At 50.3% G+C, this 22,800-nt stretch overlaps 1 protein-coding gene across 3 annotated transcripts in view; it reads right to left on the reverse strand.

The window, feature by feature from the left end:
* Positions 1-20,887, reverse strand: part of BRPF1 (bromodomain and PHD finger containing 1) — a 36,584-nt gene extending 15,697 nt beyond the window's left edge. For 2 of the 3 annotated variants that reach the window (XM_081901391.1, XM_081901389.1), the window contains exons 1-4: positions 20,688-20,887; positions 16,099-16,197; positions 6,965-7,574; positions 3,057-4,013 (exon numbers count right to left, since the gene is read on the reverse strand). In XM_081901391.1, the coding sequence (XP_081757517.1) occupies positions 3,057-4,013; positions 6,965-7,560 (1,553 nt within the window). In that variant the 5' untranslated portion in view covers positions 7,561-7,574; positions 16,099-16,197; positions 20,688-20,887. The remainder of the gene's footprint in view (positions 1-3,056; positions 4,014-6,964; positions 7,575-16,098; positions 16,198-20,687) is intronic. The other variant, XM_081901390.1, reaches the window with a different exon arrangement.
* Positions 20,888-22,800: the final 1,913 nt, after the last annotated feature.

The raw sequence follows: 22,800 nt of genomic DNA on the forward strand, positions 1-22,800 counted from the left end.
GCCGCCAATTCACTGTCTCTCTGCTTAACCCCGAGCCACAGTTGCCACTTGCCTCTTCGCCCCTGCATGGGACAAGAGCACTTCTCTGCAGTCAGGAAGATGAGTGGCTGGTGGCTGCAGCAACAGAACCGCTGGGAGCCCCTGCCCTGGAAAATAGTAATGTTATTCTATTTATTGACTGATTATGGCATTTCTATCCCACCTTTCCTCTCCACAATGCTCAAGGGGGCACAGGTGTTCTCTGCCTCCCCATTTTATCCTCGCATCAACCCTATGAGTTAAGTTAGGCTGTGATTGGCCCAAGGCCACCCAGCGGGCTTCATGGCCAAGTAGGGATTTGAACCCTGGTCTCCCAGCTCCTAGGGACGCGGGTGGCACTGTGGGTTAAACCACAGAGCCTAGGGCTCGCCGATCAGAAGGTTGGCGGTTCGAATCCCCGCGACGGGGTGAGCTCCCATTGCTCGGTCCCTACTCCTGCCAACCCAGCAGTTCGAAAGTATGTCAAAGTGCAAGTAGATAAATAGGTACTGCTCCGGCGGGTGGGTAAACGGCGTTTCTGTGTGCTGCTCTGGTTCGCCAGAAGCAGCTTAGTCATGCTGGCCACATGACCTGGAAGCTGTACGTCGGCTCCCTCGGCCAATAAAGCGAGATGAGCGCCGCAACCCCAGAGTCGGCCACGAATGGAGCTAATGGTCAGGGGTCCCTTTACCTTTACCTCCCAGCTCCTAGTCAAACACCCCAGCCACGACACCACATTTGGCTCTCTTACGGGAAGCCTGCAAAGCAGAACATCAGGGCAACAGCTTTCTTAGCTGCTGGTGTAACTGGGACTCAGAAGCGTGTTGCTTCTGAACCTGAAGGGAGAATCTAGCCAGTAAGATTTGTAGCTACTGACAGCCTTATCCTCCAAGGACCTTAAGGTACAGATCTGTGGGCAATTTGCCTTTGCTACAAGGCTGGTTTCATCAGCTGTGGTGGGATGGAATTCTGCATTTTTAAAAGCATTTTGTACACTGGAAAAGGTGCTCAAGAAGTATGCAGTGACAAATTAAAGATTTGCCTTGTCGGCAAAACAGACTGGCGTCCATCGAGACCGGCGTTCTGTTAACAGCCGCAGCCGGCCTCATAACTCTTGAGAAACCTACAAGCAAAGCAACAAGGGGAAGGCCTTCCCCACAGGGATGTGGTGACACACAGTGGAGGAAACACCCACCACTGCCGGGCTTGCTTCCTGCTCCCAACAGACAGGATCGCAGAACCGCTGTCCAGCAGGAGAGCATTTTTCACCATGCAGCAAAAGCAACGTTCAGCCTGGCGCAATTTGCTGCCTTGCCGTTTTGCCCGCAGAGGTGAGACAAATTCAAAAGCGAGCTTCCCAGGGAACACAGAATGGAGTCCTGCCCGACCTTGTCGTGAAACTGTTGGGTGAACAGTTTCTTTGGCCATAAACAATCTTCTGTACGTTTCCGCACACGATTCAAAGTGTTGGTGCTGACCTTTAAAGCCCTAAACGGCCTCAGCCCGGTATACCTGAAGGAGCATCTCCACCTCCATCGTTCTGCCCAGACACTGAGGTCCAGCTCTGGCGGTTCCCTCATTGCGAGAAGTGAGGTTACAGGGAACCAGGCAGAGGGCCTTCTCGGTAGTGACGCCCACCCTGTGGAACGCCCTCCCTTCAGATGTGAAGGAAATAAGCAGCTATCTTCTCTTTAAAAGACATCTGAAGGCAGCCCTGTTTAGGTAAGTTTTTAATATTTGATGCTGTATTGCTTTTAACACTTGATTGGAAGCCACCCAGAGTGGCTGGGGAAACTCAGCCAGATGGGCAGGGTTTAAATAACAAATTATTATTATTATTATTATTATTATTATTATTATTATTATTATTATTATTCTGTACTTACAGAGAGAGGAGTTGAAAAGGACGGAAGAAACAGGAGCACCACCTTACCACTTAAAAAAACGGGGTGCTGTTTACGGACAGTTTCTAAAATGTTTTTCAATTGTTGTTTTATTGATAGTAATCCAATCAGGGGTTTCATGAGCGGTTTATGAATTTTCATAAAATGGATAAAATAAATACACACCCCTAAACAGTGTTGTTTTTTTTAAAAGAAACATAAGGTACCTTTGAGTAGCCCCAGAAAGAAAGCACAGCCCCTAACTCCTGAAATGTTTGTCCATGGCAACATTAGCAGTAGCCCTTCTCCACTTATTCCCAAAGTGCATCTCCTTTAGCAGAAAAAGATATATTAAATTATTTTTTAAAATTAAATCTTGAACAGTCACGTGCAAACTTACTGAACATAACTCCCATGATGGTAAAAAATAAAATAACTTGCACCCTCGTGCAGAGACATGTACACAGTGGCTTGAGAAGCGAATGGGCAATCTGTGGCCTTCCAGATAAAGCTGGACTCCAATTCCCATCAGCCAGCATGGCCAATGGTCAGGGACGATGGGAGCCGGAGTCCAGCAATGTATGCAGGGTCTCAAAAAAGCCCAGTTTAAGCCCCTGTTCAGCTGTGGAGCTTGCACAGCGACCTTGGACAGGCCAGCCTCTCTGGAGATCATCCCACTGGTTATTCAGAGGCTAAAACGCTACCTTGAACGTAGACGAACTGCAAGCGTAGTAAATAAAAAAGCAGCCCTTTCACAAGCACCCAACACGTTTTCGTCTCAAGTGGATGTGGCCCAAGACAGTATGTACATAGCAGGCCTCTGGATTAGGCACCCCAAATACTGATTGACATCCGATGCCCCTTTAAATGGGTGGGGTATGATTGGTTTGCTCCTCTTCTTATTTTATTATGTATTTTGTGTTTTTTTTATATTGTACTTTTATGCCGTGAAGTGCCCTGAGATCTACAGGTATAGGGAAAATATACAAATAATAATAAACAATAAAAACCCTGGGATTTTTTTTTTGCCTGGGCCGTACAGACCGGCCTGCAAAGCCCCAAGTAACCCAGACAACAACCTCGCCGCTTCGTGGTTCCATCTTATTAAGGTTGTGGAACGGGCGGCTGGGGTGGGGGGAAGAGAGGGCACCCTACCTGTGGGGAGGAATGCAGGGCACCGAAACCACCGGCGCAGCCGCTCTCTTCTCGGCCAGGATCTTCCTCGCCTTCTTCATCTTAATCCGGGACTTGGCCTTGGCCTTCTTCACTTTCTCCGAGCTCCAGCCTTTCCCGTCCTCCTCCTCCTCCTCTTCCTCCTCCCCCTCGCTGTGCGAGAGGGCGGGCAGGCGCCGCATGGAGCCCGGCGGCGTGTGGATGTCGCAGTAGGCCGTCTTGCGGACGCTGAAGGAGGTCCCGTTGGCCCCCGTCTCGCGGACGGGCTCCATTTTCATGTAGAGCCCGGCCTGCTGGGCGCAGGTGACGTGGAAGGCGGTGTAGCAGTTGGCTTTGTGGCACTGGATGCAGGCGCCCGAGCCTCGCTGCTTGCAGATGTAGCAGGTCAGCTTCCAGCGGGCGGGCGGGATGTGCTCGATGCTGTCGATGGGCTCCAGGAAGACCGTGTTGGCGAAGCACACCTCCGGGATCCAGAGGGCGCACACCACGTGGGCCCAGCGCCCGTCGTCCGTCTGCTTGAAGGCGCCCCCTTTGTTGGGGCACAGGGCGCAGTCCACGGCCCGCGAGGGGGACTGCAGGCAGCGGCGGCACAGCCACTGGCCTTCGGGGATGTAGGGGACGCCGTAGCACTCCTGGTGCACGGCCAGGTTGCACATGTCGCAGAAGAGGATGACGTTGCTGTTCTGGCACTCGCCGTCGTTGCAGATGCAGCAGACGGCGTCCTCGTCCACCAAGGCGTTGGGGTCCCCCTTGTTGTGGCTCTCAAAGTAGGACTCCTTCTCCAGCCGGTCCATCAGGTACTCAAAGATCTCCTGGGGGATGGGGCTCACGCCCTCCGTCTTCCGGCGCTCGTTCATAATGTCCAGCCAGATGTAATCCTCCTCGTCCATGTCGTACTCGACCTCCTCGTCCAGCTCCTCGGCCGACTTCTCAATGTATCTGGGGCGAGCGGGGAAGGAAAGGGACAAAAGCACACGGCTCGGTGACCTGGACCGACTGAGCGCCTCTACAACTGAGAACAGCGACTATGGGGTTGTTGGCTGTGACTTGCATCTATCCACCCAGGCCTGCCCTTTATGTGCTAGATGTCAGGGATGGCGAGATGACGAGGAGCAGTGGGAGGCACCAGCTGGGAGACGCCCCCACCCCCAAGGGAAGCCCCAGAGGAGGAAGGCTCCGAGCCTGGGGATTAGTAGTGGCACACAGAGGAGAGGTCCGAGGGAGAATGGGAGGGAGGAATGTTTGGATGCTGAAGAAGCAACAGGCTTTAGTGAGCAAGGAGAGCCTGTGACAGGGAGCAGCTCAGACTCAGAGGCTGAAGCACAGAGGGAACAAGAGGCTGCAGGAGAATCCCAGGAATCTGCCTCTCCTGCTGCAATGAGCTCCTCTCCCTCGTCTCAAAGGACACACAGGGCGATGCATAGGGCGGAAGAGTTTTTGCAGGTGCCCCAACATAGGGAAAGGTCTGGCAGAGGGAGGAGACTAAGATGGGGTAAAGAAGTTGACCATCTGTCCTGGCAACTGCTCTGTTAGTCCTGTCAGGATGTGTCGCTGAGCTGTGTGCCGTTTTCTCAAATCAAGAATTAACTACACTGCCTAACTCTGCAACTTGTGTGTTGACCATAGCTGTCAACTTTCAGATTTGAAAATAAGGGATCAGCAGCCTCACCTGTCCCGGGGACAGTCTACGGGATATCTAACAATCCGGGATAGCAGCGGGAAGCAGTGGGAAATGGCACTGGAATAAGGGAATTTCCCGCAAAAAAAGGGAAGGTTGACAGCTATGGTGTTGACCTGCATCTGGCCCAGTTGTGAAGCTACATAGTCTGTTTAAAAAACATTAAGGTTTGGTTGCTTTGACCTACAGAGGGAGACCTGTTACCCCTAGGCCTGAAAGCAGGAGCACAACAGGACAGGTTTTGACTGGCAGCCTAATACTAAGTGTTGCCAGTTTGTTCCACCTTGAGAGTCACTTGTCATTTGTTCACTTCCACCATTTTATGCAGAGAATTCTAGAGTTGGAAGGGACCACAAGGGTTATCTAGGCCAGCCCCTTGCAATGCTGGAATCTTTTCCTCAATGTGGGCCTCGAAATCACAACCCTGAGATTAAGAGTCCCATGCTCGAATGACTGAGCCACGACTGCTGCTTCAGTGCTCTCTTCCTGGCAGAATCAGCTGAGTACCAGCATGAGCTCTGCTTGCCATCCCTCTTCCTCTATGCTGAGAATTCTGGTCACAGCCATCCAAACCCTTTTTTCTTTGACCTGGGGTGTGGGGGGGAGAGAAACCTACCACGTCACTCTGTGAAAATCCTTTCATGCAAGCCACCGCACTACTTACAGGTGAGTGAACCGGACTGGGCGAAACACTGCTGCAATCAGACAAAGTCTTCCAATTTCTGCATAATGTACCTCTCAAAAGCCAGGGGTAGGGAGGTGGTGTTGGGGAGTTAAAGCATCTCTCCAGGCAAGAGCACCTTCTTTCTACCCTGCCCCCTGATGCCAGGGAATTCTGATGCCAGTAGGAATACTGCTGTTCCAGATTCTCCTCCCGGGGTGCAAACCCCACCCCCCTCCTGTTAGGAAGGGAAGAACTCTTCCTTTGCCCAAGGGACACAGGCTGCCTCGGTCTCCAAGCTGCAACAAGGCACAGCCAGGAGATGCCCTCCGAGAGGGAAGTGCAGAGGCCCCCTGAGAAATGCTCAGCAGCACCTCCTTAAAGTGCTCTCCTCCCCATTTGAGAACCTTAGCTTAGATGGAGAGGATTAATAATATTGTATACCACTTAAGGCAGCACCTAGCCCATCTAGGAGAAGGAAAACTCTGATCCTAAACCACCACTGCCTTGCAGGATACCATCAGAAGAAAAGGTGAGGGAGTAAACCAGGGGTCAGCAAACGTTTTCAGCAGGGGGTCAGTCCACTGTTCCTCAGACCTTGTGAGGGGCCAGACTCTATTTTGAAGGGGGGAGGAATGAATGAATTCTTATGCCCCACAAATAACCCAGAGATGCATTTTAAATAAAAGGACACATTCTACTCATGTAAAAACATGCTGATTGCCGGACTGTCTGCGGGCAGGACTGAGAAGGCGATTGGGCTGGATCCAGCCCCCAGGCCTTAGTTTGCCTACCCATGGAGTAAACCCACACAAATCCTGAGTGGGGTCCCTAAGGCGGTTGGATGGCACCTTGTACACCCCCTTACTGCAACTCCTGCAGCCATGCTGGTGCCAAACGTACTGCTCTGCTTTCCTTTGGACCAGATCAGCGAGGCTGGGCAGCCCAGGACCTCCCCACACACTGCCCAGGCTGTTGCCCCAGGGAGGTCACTTCAGTGCTGTTAATGTAGCAAAAACAACACGGGAGGTAGCAGCTACGAGTTACCACTCTCCGCAGTCACAGCAGGCGCTGTGATTCTCCAGCAGGGTTGGGTGATATATTGATACATTGCCCAAAAGAAGTTTGAAGTCCATATTGTGATATCGGTTCCATAGTTTTTTAACCTGGTACAAAATACTGCAAATCATGATGTGTGTGCTATGAAAAAATCACAATGTGGGGGAAACAGTGAAGCCGGACAATGCCTGTACATAGCTCCATCCTTATTTCAGACATTGTGATATGTCAGTATATCACGATGTTTAGCTGGTAATATATCATGATTTTGAAAAACCAGTTATCCCCTATTCTCCAGTGGTTTGACTTGACCCCAGGAGGCGAACTCCATTGTCTCTCGAGACAGATGGATGCCAACAACATACCACATAATATAAGAAGAAGAAGAATCTCTGAGGTTGCTTACATAGGACACAATCAAAACCCAAACACAACCCCGCAAAGCCCTCCGAACCACAGCTCCACAGGGTGCCCCCAACCCACAGGCGGTACCTGTAATACGAGGAGGGGCGAGGAGGGGCGTCAGGCGTGTCCTGGTCCAGCTCCCGGTACACGGCCTCTGGGAGCTTGGGCATGTTGCCCGCCGAGGCACTGTGGTGGTGATGGTTGGAGTCCTTACGCTTCTCCTTATTCTTATGCTTGCCGGCTTTGGGGGCCACGGACGGCGTCTCCGTGTTCTCCTTGTTGCTGTTGTTCTCCGGGACCTCCTCGGGCGCCTCGTCGTCCTCGGACACCACGTCCAGGTTGTCGAAGATGCTGATGCGGTGCACGCGGCCGTGCAGGTCCACTTCCACCATGCGCTGGGCCTGCGCGTAGGTCATGACCTCTCGGCCCGGCGACTGCGAGGTCTCGGAGGGGCTGGGCGACTGCTTGTTGGCCGCCCGGCCGTGCCGGCCCTTCTTCTTGTGCTTGCGCAGAGGGGCGCTCTGCGGGGGCGGGGGGTTGTCATGGTCGTAGTGGTAGAGGTGGTACTCGATGCCGCTGTAGCTCTTGTAGATCTTGCGGCACGTGTCCACGGGGCACTCGTACGGCGGCTTGGTGGCCCGCAGGTTATGGCAGAACGTCTTCACGTCAAAGTCCACCCCCATGGCGCCTGCTAGCTCTGTAGGGAAGGGGGAACCAAGAGCGGAGAGGTCAGGGCTGGCGCGCCACCAGGATACCTACCAACGGTTTGTTCCTCCTCCCCGACCCAAAACGCCTGTGCCGGGAGGAGCCAGGAGCTTCGCAAACAGGCTTCTAGCACGTCGTAACAGGACCTGCTCCACTCCCAGACTGATCTAGCACAAAATGCACACGGGGACCAGGCCAATTCCCAGAGGCAGACTGGCACGAACGTGACAACCACATCAGAGACTGTTGTGCAAAGTTTTGCACAGAACTGTACTGCTTCTTTTCCCTAACCAGGTATTACACCTCATCCTCTTTCTCCCGGGTTATTGCTAAATCACGCAAGGAAAAATGTGGGCAGCAGCCATCTGGGCACTAGGGATGTGGGATGTTATTCTACTCACCCTGCCTGATGCTGCCCTTCTAAGGAATTTCTGCTAGTTGTGCATGGAGCAGAACAGGTTCCGGTTTTCTGTCTGTCTAGCTCAGGGACAGGAAACCTGTGGCCCTCAAGGTGTTGCCGGACTACAACTCCCATCATCCCCTGACAAATGGCCCTGCTGGCTGCGGCTGAAGGGAGCTGCAGTCGAACATTTGGAGAGCCTTGAGGTTCTCATCCCTGGTCTAGCTGTTCTCCGCTCCTCCTACAAATTACTCCTCAAAGCCCACCTTTTCAGCAAAGCTTTTCCCGAGCCTCTTCACTTTCTTGCCAGCTGACTTCCCTATATTCCAGCCTCACAGAGCCAACTAATATAGCATTGTCGGCAGGGGACTTCTAACAGTGCTTGGCATGGTAAACACGCAAACTGCAAAGGTAAGGCACAGAGCTCCAAAAATACCACCAATTGGCTGCACCAATAAGCCACAACCATGTAGCAAGTCTCTGCTGTGTCCACCTCTATTTCTAAGGCATGGGGCCAGTTTCCTTCCCTTCATATTTTGTTTTTTGTGACCTTCACGCCTGTGATGTCCTGCAACAATCAAAGCCATTTTTACCCCATTATCCATTCCCGTCTTTTCTCTCCACTCCATCCAAGGCAGGCCGTAAGCCCTCTAGACAGGGATCCTTCTCACTTGTATTTTCTGTTCTCTGCTAGGCACGCTGCTACCACTAAAGTTTAAAGCAGCAGGAGTCTGGCAGTGGCGGGGAAGGGAAAGAGTTTGAGAGTATTAGCATTAACCAAACTACTCATGGTATCCTCCCACTACCCCCCAGCTGTGTAAGAGACAAGCTGGGCCACAGTTATCCAGGCTCTGGTAACATCCCATGTGGGCTACTGAAATGTGTTACATGCTGGACTGCCCTTGAAGACTACTCTGGAATTTCAGCTGGGATGAAATACAGTGGCTTAGAATCTTAACAGCAACTGGCAGAATGAAACATGTATCAGAAGTTCTGAAACAACTCGACCAGCCCCAATCTATTTCTAGTTCTCAGCTTTAAAGCTCTGAATAGCCAGGTATCTAAAGGGCTACCTTTTTCTCCCCATGAACATATCCCCCCTTCCAAGGCCCACTCTGAAGTGAGGTAGATGGCGAGCACCACAATGTAGAATGCTCTTCCTTTTCAGCACCAGCTGAAGGCTTTTGTTCACCCCGGCTTTTAATGTAAACTAGCTGCAGGGACGCGGGTGGCACTGTGGGTTAAACCACAGAGCCTAGGGCTTGCCAATCAGAAGGTCGGTGGTTTGAATCCTTGCAACGGGGTGAGCTCCCGTTGCTCAGTCCCTGCTCCTGCCAACCTAGCAGTTCGAAAGCACGTCAAAGTGCAAGTAGATAAATAGGTACCACTCAATAGGAATGGCCCTCAACTTAATACTACCCACAGTAGAGCAACATCAAAAAGGGAAGTGAAAGAATGCCTGTCACTTGCCACTTCTTGCTCAGGCTCTGTTTCACACATTGCCTCTGTCATGCCATGCTGTCCCCTAGCTGGAGAGGAAATGAAAAATAATGGGAAAGGTGTCAGGCAACCCAAGTTGCACTGACTTCTTTTCTACAACAGGAATCAGACAGTACTAGGAATGAAAATCCCAAGCTTTGCCTGTGTGTGCAGCCTCCAACCGCTCTCTGCACCTGTTGTTGTTTACTACATTTCTATACCACCCTCCATCCGAGGATCACAATTTACAATATAAAAACACAAAAATGTGCAAACAAAAACAATATCCCCCAACTGCTCTTTCCCTTTAGTAGTACACTCTGTGTTTGTTTGTGCATGTGCTGTTGTTGTAGCACCAGGAATAAATAGAAAAGGGCTGAAAGAGAACACTGAAGGACACCACACCTTTTGGCCCTGATAACTCCCACTTTGCCTTTCTCACCTGCGGCATCCTCTGCTTGGAGCAAGGAAGAAGAATTAGCACAGAAAGGATAGGAAAGCAGATAGAGAGGCTTGACCCTGCTTTACACACTGCAAACCTCACATTACCTCTCTCATCCCACGCTGTGCCAGCAGCTATAAGGAGAACGATAACAAAGGGAGAAGAACGAGGGAGGGCAGGTGGCCGTGAAGCTGCTCCCATCACACACCACCTTCCCTATCTCCAAGGCACCCTCTGCCACAGAGAGATCATGGGAGAATGAGTGGGTACCAGAGATAGACGCCAACCCAGTATGTCACCACCTTTGTCCAAGTACCAGGAGGGCAACGGGTGGCGGCCATCAGGCTACCCACTTTTCATTCCCCGGACCTTATTTATCTTTGTGGCACCTTCCAGCATAGGTGGGCAGGGCAAAACAGCAGACTCGTGCCCTTGGTTCATGCAAACCCCACGCCACCTCCCCCGACAGCAGGGCAGCAGCTGTCATGGGAGGGGGCAACCTGGGCAAAGCAGCTGTCAAGCCACCTCCAAGGCGGTTCTTTCTATCGTCATGGTGCTGGTGAGAGAGCGGGTGGGGGGGCACAGAGAAGTCCGCATGCCACATCCCCTGCTGCCCTGCTGTTGGGCACATTGTCCCAGTGGGCACTAAAGAAAGGGAGAGCTGCTGCCCTCCCTAGATGTTGCTGGACAACAACGCTGTTCCTATTATTATTATTCTGATGTGCTGGATTTGTAGACCGCCCTTCGCCCGTAGATCTCAGGGCGGCTCACAGAAAACCCATCACCCCTGGGGGGGCATGGATACCTGCTGCAATGGTAGGGAGAGGGGCTGTCAAGCGCTCTCTCTCTCTCTCTCATTCCCACGCGCGCGCACTTCCTGCATGCATCGGAGGTGTGTGGAGGGGAAAGTGTGGGTCAGATGTGGGGCAGGAGAAGAAGGCGGCTTGTGGGTTGGCGGGGCAGGAGCGGTGGGGGGGGGGATATCGGAGGAAATGCCAGCCTGCCCGGCAATGCTTTGCCCGCCACCTTCTCCCCCCTTTGCAAGGCGCACACAGACCCACGCAGAAGCAGCTGCCCCCGTTTCCTCGCTGTTTCCGCGGGAGAAACCCGCCCGCCCGCCTGCCCGCCCGCCGGGCGGCTTCCCCTCGCCGCTCCCCTCCTCCTCCCCGCCCGCCCGCAGGCTCTCTCACCGCGCTCGGCCTCAGGCCCCCCGCCCGCGGCTGGGCGGCTGCTGGGCGGCTCTCGTGGCGGCAGGGCCCATGGGCCCAGCCCGGCCCGGCCCGGACAATGGAGAAGGAGGAGGAGGCTCCGGCGGCGGCGGCGGCAGCAGCAGCTCCTGCGCGGGGAGGCCCCGCTGGGTAAAGCCGCTCCTTGGCAACCGCACTTTCGCCACCCAGCTCGCCCGCCGTGTTTGCGTATGTGGGGGGGCACCTGCCGAACCCCCCCCCCCGCCTCGCCACACACGCACCCCGGTGTTTTTTTTTTCCCCCACCGTCGTCTTCCAATTTGCAAGGTCAGACTTCCCGGCCGGCGGCCGTGGGCGAATCTGCTGCCGCCAATGTCAAGGCTGTGCTGTAGTCGAGAGTGAAGGGGGGGGAGCGTGGAGGGGTCTCCCGCTCAGGACTCCTGGGTCCCTCTCCGGTCCAGCTCCGGGAGGAGGAGGAGGAGGGGGAGCCCCGTTTCCGTGCCACGGGGGTTTGGACTGGGGCTTTCTTACACCCCCCACCACACCACACCCCAGGTCCCAGGGCATCCAGGCAGGAGTAGGGGGCTGGGGAATGGACCCCCCCTCTCTCTCTTGACAGCTTTCCCCAGGGAAAGAGAGGAGAGGTTGCTGCTGAGGCTCCAAAGGGAAATTATAAAACGAGAGGCGCAAAGCTTCCAGCCTGGAAGACCTTCTAGGTGTTGGCTATTCATTCAGGGATGTGTAACAATAGCAAATGTCGCTTTCGACGACAATAATAATATTGCTGGTGCTCACCATCATTGCTTTTGAGCAGGGATAGGGAAACGGGTTGCTGCAAGTTCTGTCACTGGCAATGCAGGCTGGAGCTGAAATCCAGCAACATCTAGGGGACCGCAGTTGCCCCAGCCTGCTGTCATGGGAAGACCATAAGTTCCCGAGTGCTGCTTTGCAAGAAAGGTGACTGTTACGCAGGTATTCATGCAGGGGCTGGCAGAGGCAACATATGAACCTAGGCTCAGTTCTCATAGAGTGCGCAGAAGTAGGCCCTATCGCTAGCTTAAAATGCAGCCAGGTCGTTCTTTTTCTCAGTCCGGATCATAAGAACATAAGAAAGGCTTGCTGGATCAGGCCTGCGGTCCATATGTAGTCTAGCATCCTGTTCTCACCATGGCCACCCAGACATGGGTGTAGCTAAGGAGGTGCAGAGAGGGACCCCTGACCATTAGGTCCAGTCGTGGCCGACTCTGGGGTTGTGGCGCTCATCTCGCTCTATAGGCCGAGGGAGCTGGCGTATAGCTTCCGGGTCATGTGGCCAGCATGACTAAGCCGCTTCTGGCAAACCAGAGCAGCGCACAGAAACTTCGTTTACCTTCCCACCGGAGTGGTACCTATTTATGTACTTGCACTGGCGTGCTTTCGAACTGCTAGGTTGGCAGGAGCTGGGACCGAACAACGGGAGCTCACCCCGTCGTGGAGATTCGAACCTTCTGATCGGCAAGTCCTAGGCTCTGTGGTTTAACCCACAGCACCACCCGCGTCCCTGGTGCAGAGAGGAGCAGCCCCCAAATCAATAAAATACATAGCAAACTGAGGTTCTCCCCCCACCATAAAAAGGCCTGCCCCTTCAACAAAAGGCCTGCACCCAAATGCCTGTGAAAACCTGCAAGCAGGACCTGAGCACAAAAACATATGTCCCTCCTGCAGTTTCCAACAACTGGTACTCATACCAAGAACTAACTTAGTTGGTCTTTAAGGTGCTACTGGAAGGAATTTTTTTTGTTTTGACTATGGCAGACCAACACGGCTACCTATCTGTAACTGGTACCCAGAAACGCTTCCGTGGCCACTGAGAGCCTGCTCTCCGTGAACTTACCTATTCCTCTTTTAAAGCCATCCAAATGGGTGGCCATCACTGCATTCTGTGGGTCCATACTTTCACTGTGCATTGTGTGATAGAAAAGTCCTGAAACCATTTTCTCTCTTCCAAAATGACCTCAAATATTTCTCTGCAATGGGAAATCTCCCCATTGTCTCTGTGCTCACAAATCCTGCCTTAAGAGCACATTTAAGGTGTGAATAGGGTGAACCTGTGATCTGTGACCTGGATTCAGGAATTAAGTAGTTATAATAACAAAGGAATGGCCAAAACCCAGATAATGCAATCAGGGAAATTGCAGACAGGAGATAAACAACACATTCAGGAGTCGGTTTTAGACTGCCCCCTGTGATGTATATATGATGTATTGGGGGAGGTGGTCCTGGAATACACCCCTTCTGTGATGTATTTATGATGTTTCTGGGGGTGGTCTGGAGTTTGAGGATGGGCAATTTAAAAAGTCTATATAAGGGCAGATCCTGAAGCTGAGGCTCCAATATTTTGGCCACCTCATGAGAAGAGAAGACTCCCTGGTAAAGACCCTGATGCTGGGAAAGATGGAGGGCACAAGGACAAGGGGACGACAGAGGACGAGATGGTTGGGCAGTGTTCTCGAAGCTACCAGCATGAGCTGGACCAAACTGCGGGAGGCAGTGGAAGACAGGAGTGCCTGGCATGCTCTGGTCCATGGGGTCACGAAGAGTCGGACATGTCTAAACAACAACAACAATATAAGGGTGAGCACACCTTTGTTATGGGTCCGTCCTTCCCTCTGAGTGTGTGGGAGCACCCTGTTGCAACAGTTAACAAAGATCAGGCTTACTAGCTGCTTTGCTTCTCAATATTCTCAGGTTGGTCTCTGTTATTTTTCTCCTACGGATAGAGAACCTACAAAAGGACTCTATTCCCATAAGGGAAAAGGAGCAGTTTTTTTCTCATAACAAAGGCAACCTTCTGGGTGGGGAAGGACATGCCAGTGGCAGGTTCAAAGGTGAAAAGTGAGTGGGGAAATGTAATTGACTGTTGCCTCTGTACAGTGGGCTACATTCCAGCCATGCAAAAGCTTCAAGTTTATACACCCATCTCCATGCAGCAGAAGCTCAGTGCACTGTCTGGGTAGGGAGGAAAGCCAGTGAGGAGTGTGATGTGGGGAGACCTTTGAGGGCTAGAGAGAGAGGCCTTGAGAGCCACATTCAGCCTCCAGGCCTGAAGTCCCTCACCCTTGGTGTGCAGGATTGTAGTTTTAAGTGCTGCTGCTTTTATTGCTATTGTTAAATAAAATACATGCAGTCAGGGGGAGTTAAGAGGAGGCAGGGAAGGTAAAACATCAGCTTTTTCAAAATAATTTTAGAAGAATCCCTCATTTATTTCAACATAACATTGTTTTCTACCCTTTTGGTGATTAATGTTTTTTCATTCCAATATTGTATGTAATTATACCAGCATTCCAAAAAGCGTCTTTGAGTTCTGCTTCCTCCCTTAAATTTATTATAATTTTATTTTATATAACCCCCCCCCAAAGTAACCTATTTCTTTTCAGTTCCTCTTAACAAAGGAGATTGTCCTGTTCCCCCCCCCCCCAGTCGTTAACAGTTTACAAGCAGCGGCTAGCATCTCATTTCTGGAACTTTAAATAGACAGCCCCTTCAACTAATCGAAAGGTTTGTAAAATCAGACTTCCACTATTCCCAACTTGAAAGCCTGTTTGAAAGTGGAAGTGCTGAAAAGATAGCAGAGACTAGGCCTGCCTATGAATCAGGAGAAGGGGATTCCAAAGGCTGCTGTGCAGCAACACTAAAGGCCTCATTCCCACATTTTGCAGGCTGGGCCTTCTGACAAGGCGCTTGCCTGCAGAGTGTAGTCAACCATTGGGTATATAATAATAATAATAATAATAATAGTAATAATAATAATTTTTATTTATACCCCGCCCTCCCCAGCCAAGACCGGGCTCAGGGTGGCTAACACCAGGTATATAAACGATTAAAATACAACTTAAAAACAACATTAAAATGCAACCTCATTTCAGTAGAAACTGAAATCAAAAACTTTTTGGGGATGAAAACGTCAAATCTTCACCAAGGCCAACTATCCGGACTGACCCTACGTGGGCCAGAAAAAAGCCAGGGAAGTCCCCAGATAGGAGCTCCATCACAGAAAGAGAAAGGAAAAAGTAAAGAGGGCAAGGGGATCAAGTTGATTCCAAGCCAAAGGCTAGGCGGAACAACTCTGTCTTACAGGCCCTGTGGAAAGAAATCAGATCCTGCAGGGCCCTGGTCTCATGAGACAGAGCGTTCCACCAGGCTGGAGCCAGTGTTGAGAAGGCCATGTCTCTGGTTGAGGCTAATCTGACTTCCTTAGGGTCCGGGACCTCTAGGGTGTTGCTATTTATGGACCTTAAGGTCCTCCGTGGGGCATACCAGGAGAGGCAGTGAGCTGACCTTTCACTACTATTCAATCCCTGTCAACATGAAATGGCAATTAAGAGCTTTTAAGGGGCCAATTTAAAGGCATTAAACTATCCCAGGCCCATAAAAAAACAGGAACACGTATTCCTTAAAAAATAAAAAACAGATTCTGATTTTAAAACCCAAGGAAGCGCCGAAAGTAAAATGGCCGAGAGGTGGCGCTGTGACATCAGCTAACCCTGGGTGCATTTGCTGCTAGGGCCCCAAGCGGGAGAGGGCCTCCCCGAGATGGAAAAGGTAGCAGATGTACCTCTGTTGCCAGCTGCCAGCTTTTCATTATACTCTTGTCTTTCTCTAGAGAGAGACCGCAAGCCAAAGGAGCTGCACATCTGAGATTTAAAACAGCAACTTCAAAAGAAACAACCCTTTGACACAAGTGATGTAATGAGGGTGGAAGATTATTCCTCTGAGATGCAGGATGCAATAAACAAAATAAAAATAAAAATTGGTAGCCAGGAAGCACAGGATCTTTCTCTGCCTGCCTCAAGCTGTTGAGTGAACAAAATCCAGGGGATAAAGAAAATGTGAATAATCATGGAATCTGGAAGGAGCTTAGCATCAAAGTCCACTGAGCTCAGGGCTTGCTCTCATCACCACTGAGGCTGATGAAACCAGCTAACCCTCAGGCGTTAGTCCCTAGTATCTTGAAATCAGAGGCAGCTTACCTCTGATACTCCATTTCTGGTGCTGTATATAGTGGTATTGGTGTCTATTCACTTGCCAGATTACGCGAGGATAGGTCCCTGCCCTGAGGAGCTTGCAGTCTAAAAACCGACACAGGAGAAACAATATTATTCTCATGGGTAGTGGTCATCGATAGACCTGTCCTTTATAGAATCATGGTGTTGGATGAGGCCTTGTCATTCAGCCTTGCTGCTTCAGTGCGGGACATGAACGTACCTACTCTTTTCTAAAGCCACTTCTGTTAGAGGGTATTCTAAATATTTTGGGCTCATTTAGTCCAAACTACCTGTATCGGGTAAGAACTGTAGTTTATGCAAAATATGCAGGGATTTATGATATGCAAAATGAACCATGGAAAGAGAAGAAGGGAAGTCACTGATATTTTAAGGATGTTTAGAGGAGTATTCTAAATTATAAAACAAAAAAATTAATTAAAATGATAAAGAACTGTCTCCAGCCAAAACATGGCTAAACCAAGCAGAACACACCCTGCAAAGTCCCACCAAAATATTTAAAGGTCAGGCAATCAACACGCCACAAAGAAACTAACCAATAAAAAAATCACTAGGAAGAAACCCAGTTTTGTTCCTTTATGTCTTTTGTACACTTTTATACAAATCCATATAATTCATATAAATTCATGAGCTGTCTACTGTCCAATAAATAATTTCTGTTTGCTTGGGCTGCTTCCAGAATGCGGCAGCTAGAGTGGTGACTGGGAGTGGCCGCCAAGACCATATAATTGGATCTTCATTGGCTCCCAGTACGTTTTCGAGCACAATTCAAAGTGTTGGTGCTAACCTTTAAAGCTCTAAACAGCCTCGGTCCAGTATACCTGAAGTCCAGTATACCTGAAAGAGCATCTCCACCCCCATCATCCAGCACTGAGGTCCAGTGCCGAGGGCCTTCTTCTGGCGGTTCCCTCGCTGTGAGAACCCAAGTTACAGGGAACCAGGCAGAGGGCCTTCTCGGTAGTGGCACCTGCCCAGAAGATGTCAAGGCAATAAACAACTATTTTACTTTTAAAAGACAACTGAAGGCGGCCCTGCTAATGTCTGATGCTGTATTGTTTTTAATATTTGGTTGGAAGCCACCCAGAGTAGCTGGGGAAACCCAGCAGGATGGGCAGGGTATAAAAAATAAATAAATAAATTAAATAAATAACAATAGTAAATTACTGATATTGACACGAGGCATCTTTGGCCTTAGGAGAAACTTTATATTTTGTTTACATTTCAGCAGCGCGTAACAGAACCACGGGACCTGCTCCCACAGGAGGCAGTGACTAAGAGAGGGACGCAGGTGGCACTGTGGGTTAAACCACAGAGCCTAGGACTTGCCGATCAGAAGGTCGGTGGTTCGAATCCCCGCGACGGGGTGAGCTCCCGCTGCTCTGTCCCTGCTTCTGCCGACCTAGCAGTTCGAAAGCACGTCAAAGTGCAAGTACCGCTCTGGCGGGAAGGTAAACGGTGTTTCCGTGCGCTGCTCTGGTTCACCAGAAGCAGCTTAGTCATGCTGGCCACATGACCCGGAAGCTGTACGCCGGCTCCCTTGGCCAGTAAAGTGAGATGAGCTCCACAACCCCAGAGTCGGCCATGACTGGACCTAATGGTCGGGGGAGGGTCCCCTTTACCTTTAAGAGAGGAATGGACAAATTCGAGGGCGGGGTGTGGGAAGCTATCAATGGCTATTGCCGTGATGACTATGCTCTACCTCATTGGTCTTGGGCTGCAATGCTTCTGAATGCCAGTTGCTGGAAACCACAGGACGGGAAAGGGCTCTTGTGCTTGGGTCCTGTGGGTTTCCTACAGGGGCCTGGGTGACCACTGTGACAACAGGATGCTGTGCTAAGATGGGCCATTGGCCCGATCAAGCAGCCTCTTATTTTGTTTGCAGCAGAGTCTATTGTTGTTTCCTGACAGTGTGTTAATTGGGGATCTCATAATGGGTGGTGATTTCATGTTTTGTATACATGTGGAGAGTCCCATGGACTGCAAGAAGATCAAACCTCTCCACTCTGAAGGAAATCAGCCCTGAGTGCTCACTGGAAGGACAGATCCTGAAGCTGAGGCTCCAATACTTTGGCCACCTCATGAGAAGAGAAGACTCCCTGGAAAAGACCCTGATGCTGGGAAAGATGGAGGGCACAAGGAGAAGGGGGCGACAGAGGACGAGATGGTTGGATAGTGTTTTCGAGGTTACCAGCATGAGTTTGACCAAACTGCGGGAGGCAGTGGAGGACAGAGGTGCCTGGCGTTCTCTGGTCCATGGGGTCACGAAGAGTCAGACACGACTAAACGACTAAACAACAACAACATACATGTGGGGGGGGGGAGCGGGCTCCAGGTTCAGTGATTGGCATTCCTCTGTCTGAAATCTCGGAGACCTGGAGCCAAACCACGTAGGTAATTGCTGGACCAATGGTGGCCTGACTCAGAATAAAGCAGCTTCCTATGTTCCTAAGAAAAAAATAAGTAATAAAATCTTGTATCGTCACTCAAGTGCTGAAAAAAAATTAAATTATCTTCCTATTTCCATGTCAGCAAAAGTAGGAAAAACAACCTGATCTTCATTTGAGCTGCCTAGTCTTGGAACCTGCTGTTACATCAGGGGCCTCTTAGTGAGTCAATTACTCCCATTAATCACAGAACCTTAAGGAAAGAATCTATAATTATTACATGATGTTTTTTAATAAAGCCATGGTGGAGGCTGTGAGCTGAGGCAAGCTGTTTATTTACCATTTCGAGCATATCTTGACCCAAAGGCTGAGGACTTGAGATTGGTCATTGAAAATACTCTTCAGAGGGGAGTATTTCGCTTGAGAAAGGGGTGGCTCTCTCCCCCTAGAGTTCGTCTTCAATGGTCAATTCATTCAATGCTTACGCCACCATTATGTAGGAACATAAGAACAGCCCTGCTGGATCAGAGCAAAAGGCCCATCTACTCCAGTTTCCTGTTTCTTCAGAGCTCAGCCAGATGGCTTCAGGGAGCTAGCAAGCAAGCAGGAAGCCCACGTTGTTTTGTCACTCTTGATGTTGCTGTAGGACTGTTTTTGCTTCTGGGATCTGTTCTTAGGAATGATCATGGTTAAAGAACAACGTCCACGGAACAGGGCCATCCTGAGAATCTGAAATGTGAGTTGTCCTGCTGTGTCACAGGAAGCCTAAAACCATATTTGCCTGGTGTGGCATAGTCCAGGTTCACATATAAACCCATAGCTAAGATCAAGTCAGCCAACAACAAGCTTCTGGGATAGCTCAATTGGTAGAGCTTGAGACTCTTGGATTCCAGGGTTGTGAGTTCAAACCCATGCTGGGGAAAATTTTTTTTGCATTGCAAGGGGTGGATTAAATGATCTTAGTGGTCCCTCCAAATCTACATTTCTTTGATTCTTATTTTCCTTAACAAACTATATTTAATAAACCATAGTTGAGGTACTCTCCTGGATTCACATGTAAGACTAACTCACTCACTAAGGTTGATTTAAACCAGGTCGTAGTTGCTAAGAGGTGAGGCCCAGTCAACCTAGATTAGACAACAAGCCGACCACCAGCCTATGTGTGTATAGCTGTGCACCCCTGTTTATTTACGTATGCGAAGATTTAGGAGATGTTGCCGATTATTTATTACAAATATACTAATAGCACAATCCTATGAAGGCCTACTCAGAAGTTAGTCCTATTTACCGTATTTTTCGTTCTATAACACACACCCGACCATAACACGCACATAGTTTTTAGAGGAGGAAAACAAGAAAAAAAAATATTCTAAACGAAACAGCGGATGTATGATTTTTGTGGTTCATGCTGTAACCACAGACATGTGATCTGACGGTGAGTTTGGGGTAGCCCAATGCAAAAATCCTGAAGATCCATGTGGATCCATGCTTTGTAACTACGTTTTTGCACCACTGCACCCCCAGGCAACAGTGGGTGCGTGATTTTTTTGGTGCAAGTTGTAGCCATGGACATGCTATGTGATCTGATGGTGAATTTGGGGTGACCCAGTGCAAAAATCCTGAGGATCCATGTGGATCCGTGCTTTGTAACCATGTTTTAAGTGGGGAGGGAAGGAAAAGCACTCAAGGGACAAGGAACACGCGTGGGGTGGGTGGAGAAGGATGCTGTTAATAATGCAGAAGAGGGGTATAAGAGGAGAAGGCTCCTCTCCTCTCCCGCTTTGCTCCTTTAAAGCAAGCAGGCTCTCTGTCCCTCTCTCCTCCCCACTCAGTGGCTCTTCTCCCGCTTTGCTGTTTCAAAGTAAGCCACGGAGGAGGGAAGGAAGGGGAACCATGGATCCTCTGCTTACGACTGCAGCGGATCCCCCCGCCACCCGTAGGCATTCGCTCCACAACACACACAGACATTTCCCCTGACTTTCTAGGAGGAAAAAAGTGAGTGTTATGGTGCAAAAAATACGGTAGTTAAAGGCTACTTGCTCCAAGGTGAATGTGTAGGATTGCCGCCTAAAGGCTGTCCTGAATTTCCACCATGGCTAGGGTCAAAAAAGAGCAGAGAAACAAACTTATTTTGTTGGGAAATCCAGGAATGTAGACAAACTCAGGACTGACCTGGGAGAAATGTATGAACACTCTTTCTTCTTGGGTATCTCTTTAAGGAACACTTTTCTAGGCAGCTGTAGCTAGGCAGATCTAGAAATTACTTGTTAGTTCCTAAAAGCAGCCTTGCTGACCATTCTTAACATTTGTGTTTCTGCGTTTGGCCACTTCCTATATTCGCCCAGAGGTCTTCATTTTCTGCTTACACCAGTTGCCATGGAACCAAGGTACCTTCGTCACAATGACGCTAAGGCGGAATGTCCTGTTTCTAACTGAAAGTGGCCATTTTGGTGGTGGTGGTGACTAATGCCAGGCAAATGTAGGATCAGACTGTCTTTCTCTATGTGAATCATCCTCCTTCCCCACAAACTGAGGTTTTTCTAGAACAAGAAGAGACAGCTCTTTGTCACTCTAGCCTGTTCATAGCTCCTATTTATAGTAATTAGAACATAAGATGCTGTCTTTTACAGTCAGGCCATTGGGTCAACCTAGGGTGGGAGCCCCAAGCCCATGGGCCAAATTTGGCCCAGCATGGGTCCCAGTTTGGCCATTTACTCCAAACTATGCCCACCAGGCTGGTTTTCGGGTGTTTGGGATGCACAGCACAAAGGAAGCTGTCGTCTGTGATTGCACAACGGCCATCTCAACTTTCACACTTTGAGGAAGCCCAAAGTAAGCGGGGCTTAAATTTTCCAGCTGGATTGAAGCTGGTCTGACGGGAAAACACACACATCCGACCACAGTATTTGTCCAGAAAGTGCAGGAGCTATGTGGACTGTGGCAAACACCATGTGAATGTGGCTTGAAAAACAAGCCGTGGCAGCACACTGGGTGTGGGGTCTGTTATGTACTGAAGTCCTCATCCTGGGCCAGCAGGGGGATACTGTAGATAGTTTTCACTCAGGTCCACATATGCAAATAAGGGATCGAAAGTGACATTCAGTGATTGGATAGTTACAGAAAGTGGTCACTGTTGCTTTGTAGTTGAGCTCTATATAAACAGGCTGGCTGAACCCTTCAGTTCAGTTCTGTTCTGGCCTGTGAATAAACAAGAGCTGTTTGAAGAATCGCTGTGCCGTCTGATATGTTCACCCACAACTTAACAGGGTCAGTGGTAGTGTGAACGCACCCTTGGTTGGCAGTGCCTGTCATTGGCTCTGCGGTGCCCCCTGCTGTTGGCCTCCTTGCTTTCCGCCCTATCAGATCACCTGCCATCATTGCTTCCTACGCAGTTAAGAGTTTGCACACCGCCAAGGCCGTTTGCTAAGCATACTGTCTGTCTGCCACGAGAAACTGCCCAGCAATCGAGCCCCTCTCCTAGTTACCTGCACCTTCTTGGCCAAAGACAAAAGGTGGACCCCCAGCCAGGGATGCAGGAGGAGCGGGGGGTGATGGCGATGATGGGAAGCCTTTGAAGGGTGGCCCTCCTGCTGCATCAGATGAGCGGAGGCATCCTGCCAGCTTCTGCTGTTCCATGTTTTATTCAGGCAGGCTCAGCCCTGGGCTGCGCTTTCGCTTCCTGAGAGCAGAGATAAAGTAGGCCAAACGCCCTGCCGCGGGAATACTCCCTTCCCTTCCCATCTGCTTGCTGGCTTCAAACAATTGAACCTCACCAGGCTGGGCTGCTGTGCACTGAAATATCCCTCCTGGATAGTCTGCAGAGGGAGTCTTAGGGAGCTGGAGAATTGCTGCATCGGTGGAAAGAAGCTCCTAGCTTATAGGCTTACAATATCAGGGTTTCCCCATCTGTCAGGGAAATGAAAGATTTGTCCTAAAACTTAGGTCAGAGCCACACCAAACATTTCAAGCACATGGGATCCCCACCCCCACCAAGGAATCCTAGGAACTGAGGTTTGTTAAGGGTGCCAGTGTGGTGTAGTGGTTAAGAGCGGTAGTCTTGTAATCTGGGGAACCGGGTTCGCGTCTCCGCTCCTCCACATGCAGCTGCTGGGTGACCTTGGGCCAGTCACACTTCTTTGAAGTCTCTCAGCCTCACTCACCTCACAGAGTGTTTGTTGTGGGGGAAGAAGGGAAAGGAGAATGTTAGCCGCTTTGAGACTCCTTAAAAAGGAGTGAAAGGTGGGCTATCAAATCCAAACTCTTCTTCTGCTGGAAATTGTAGCAC

This window comes from Podarcis melisellensis, assembly GCF_964234715.1.
Source record: "Podarcis melisellensis genome assembly, chromosome: 2".
NCBI classification, from domain to species: domain Eukaryota; kingdom Metazoa; phylum Chordata; class Lepidosauria; order Squamata; family Lacertidae; genus Podarcis; species Podarcis melisellensis.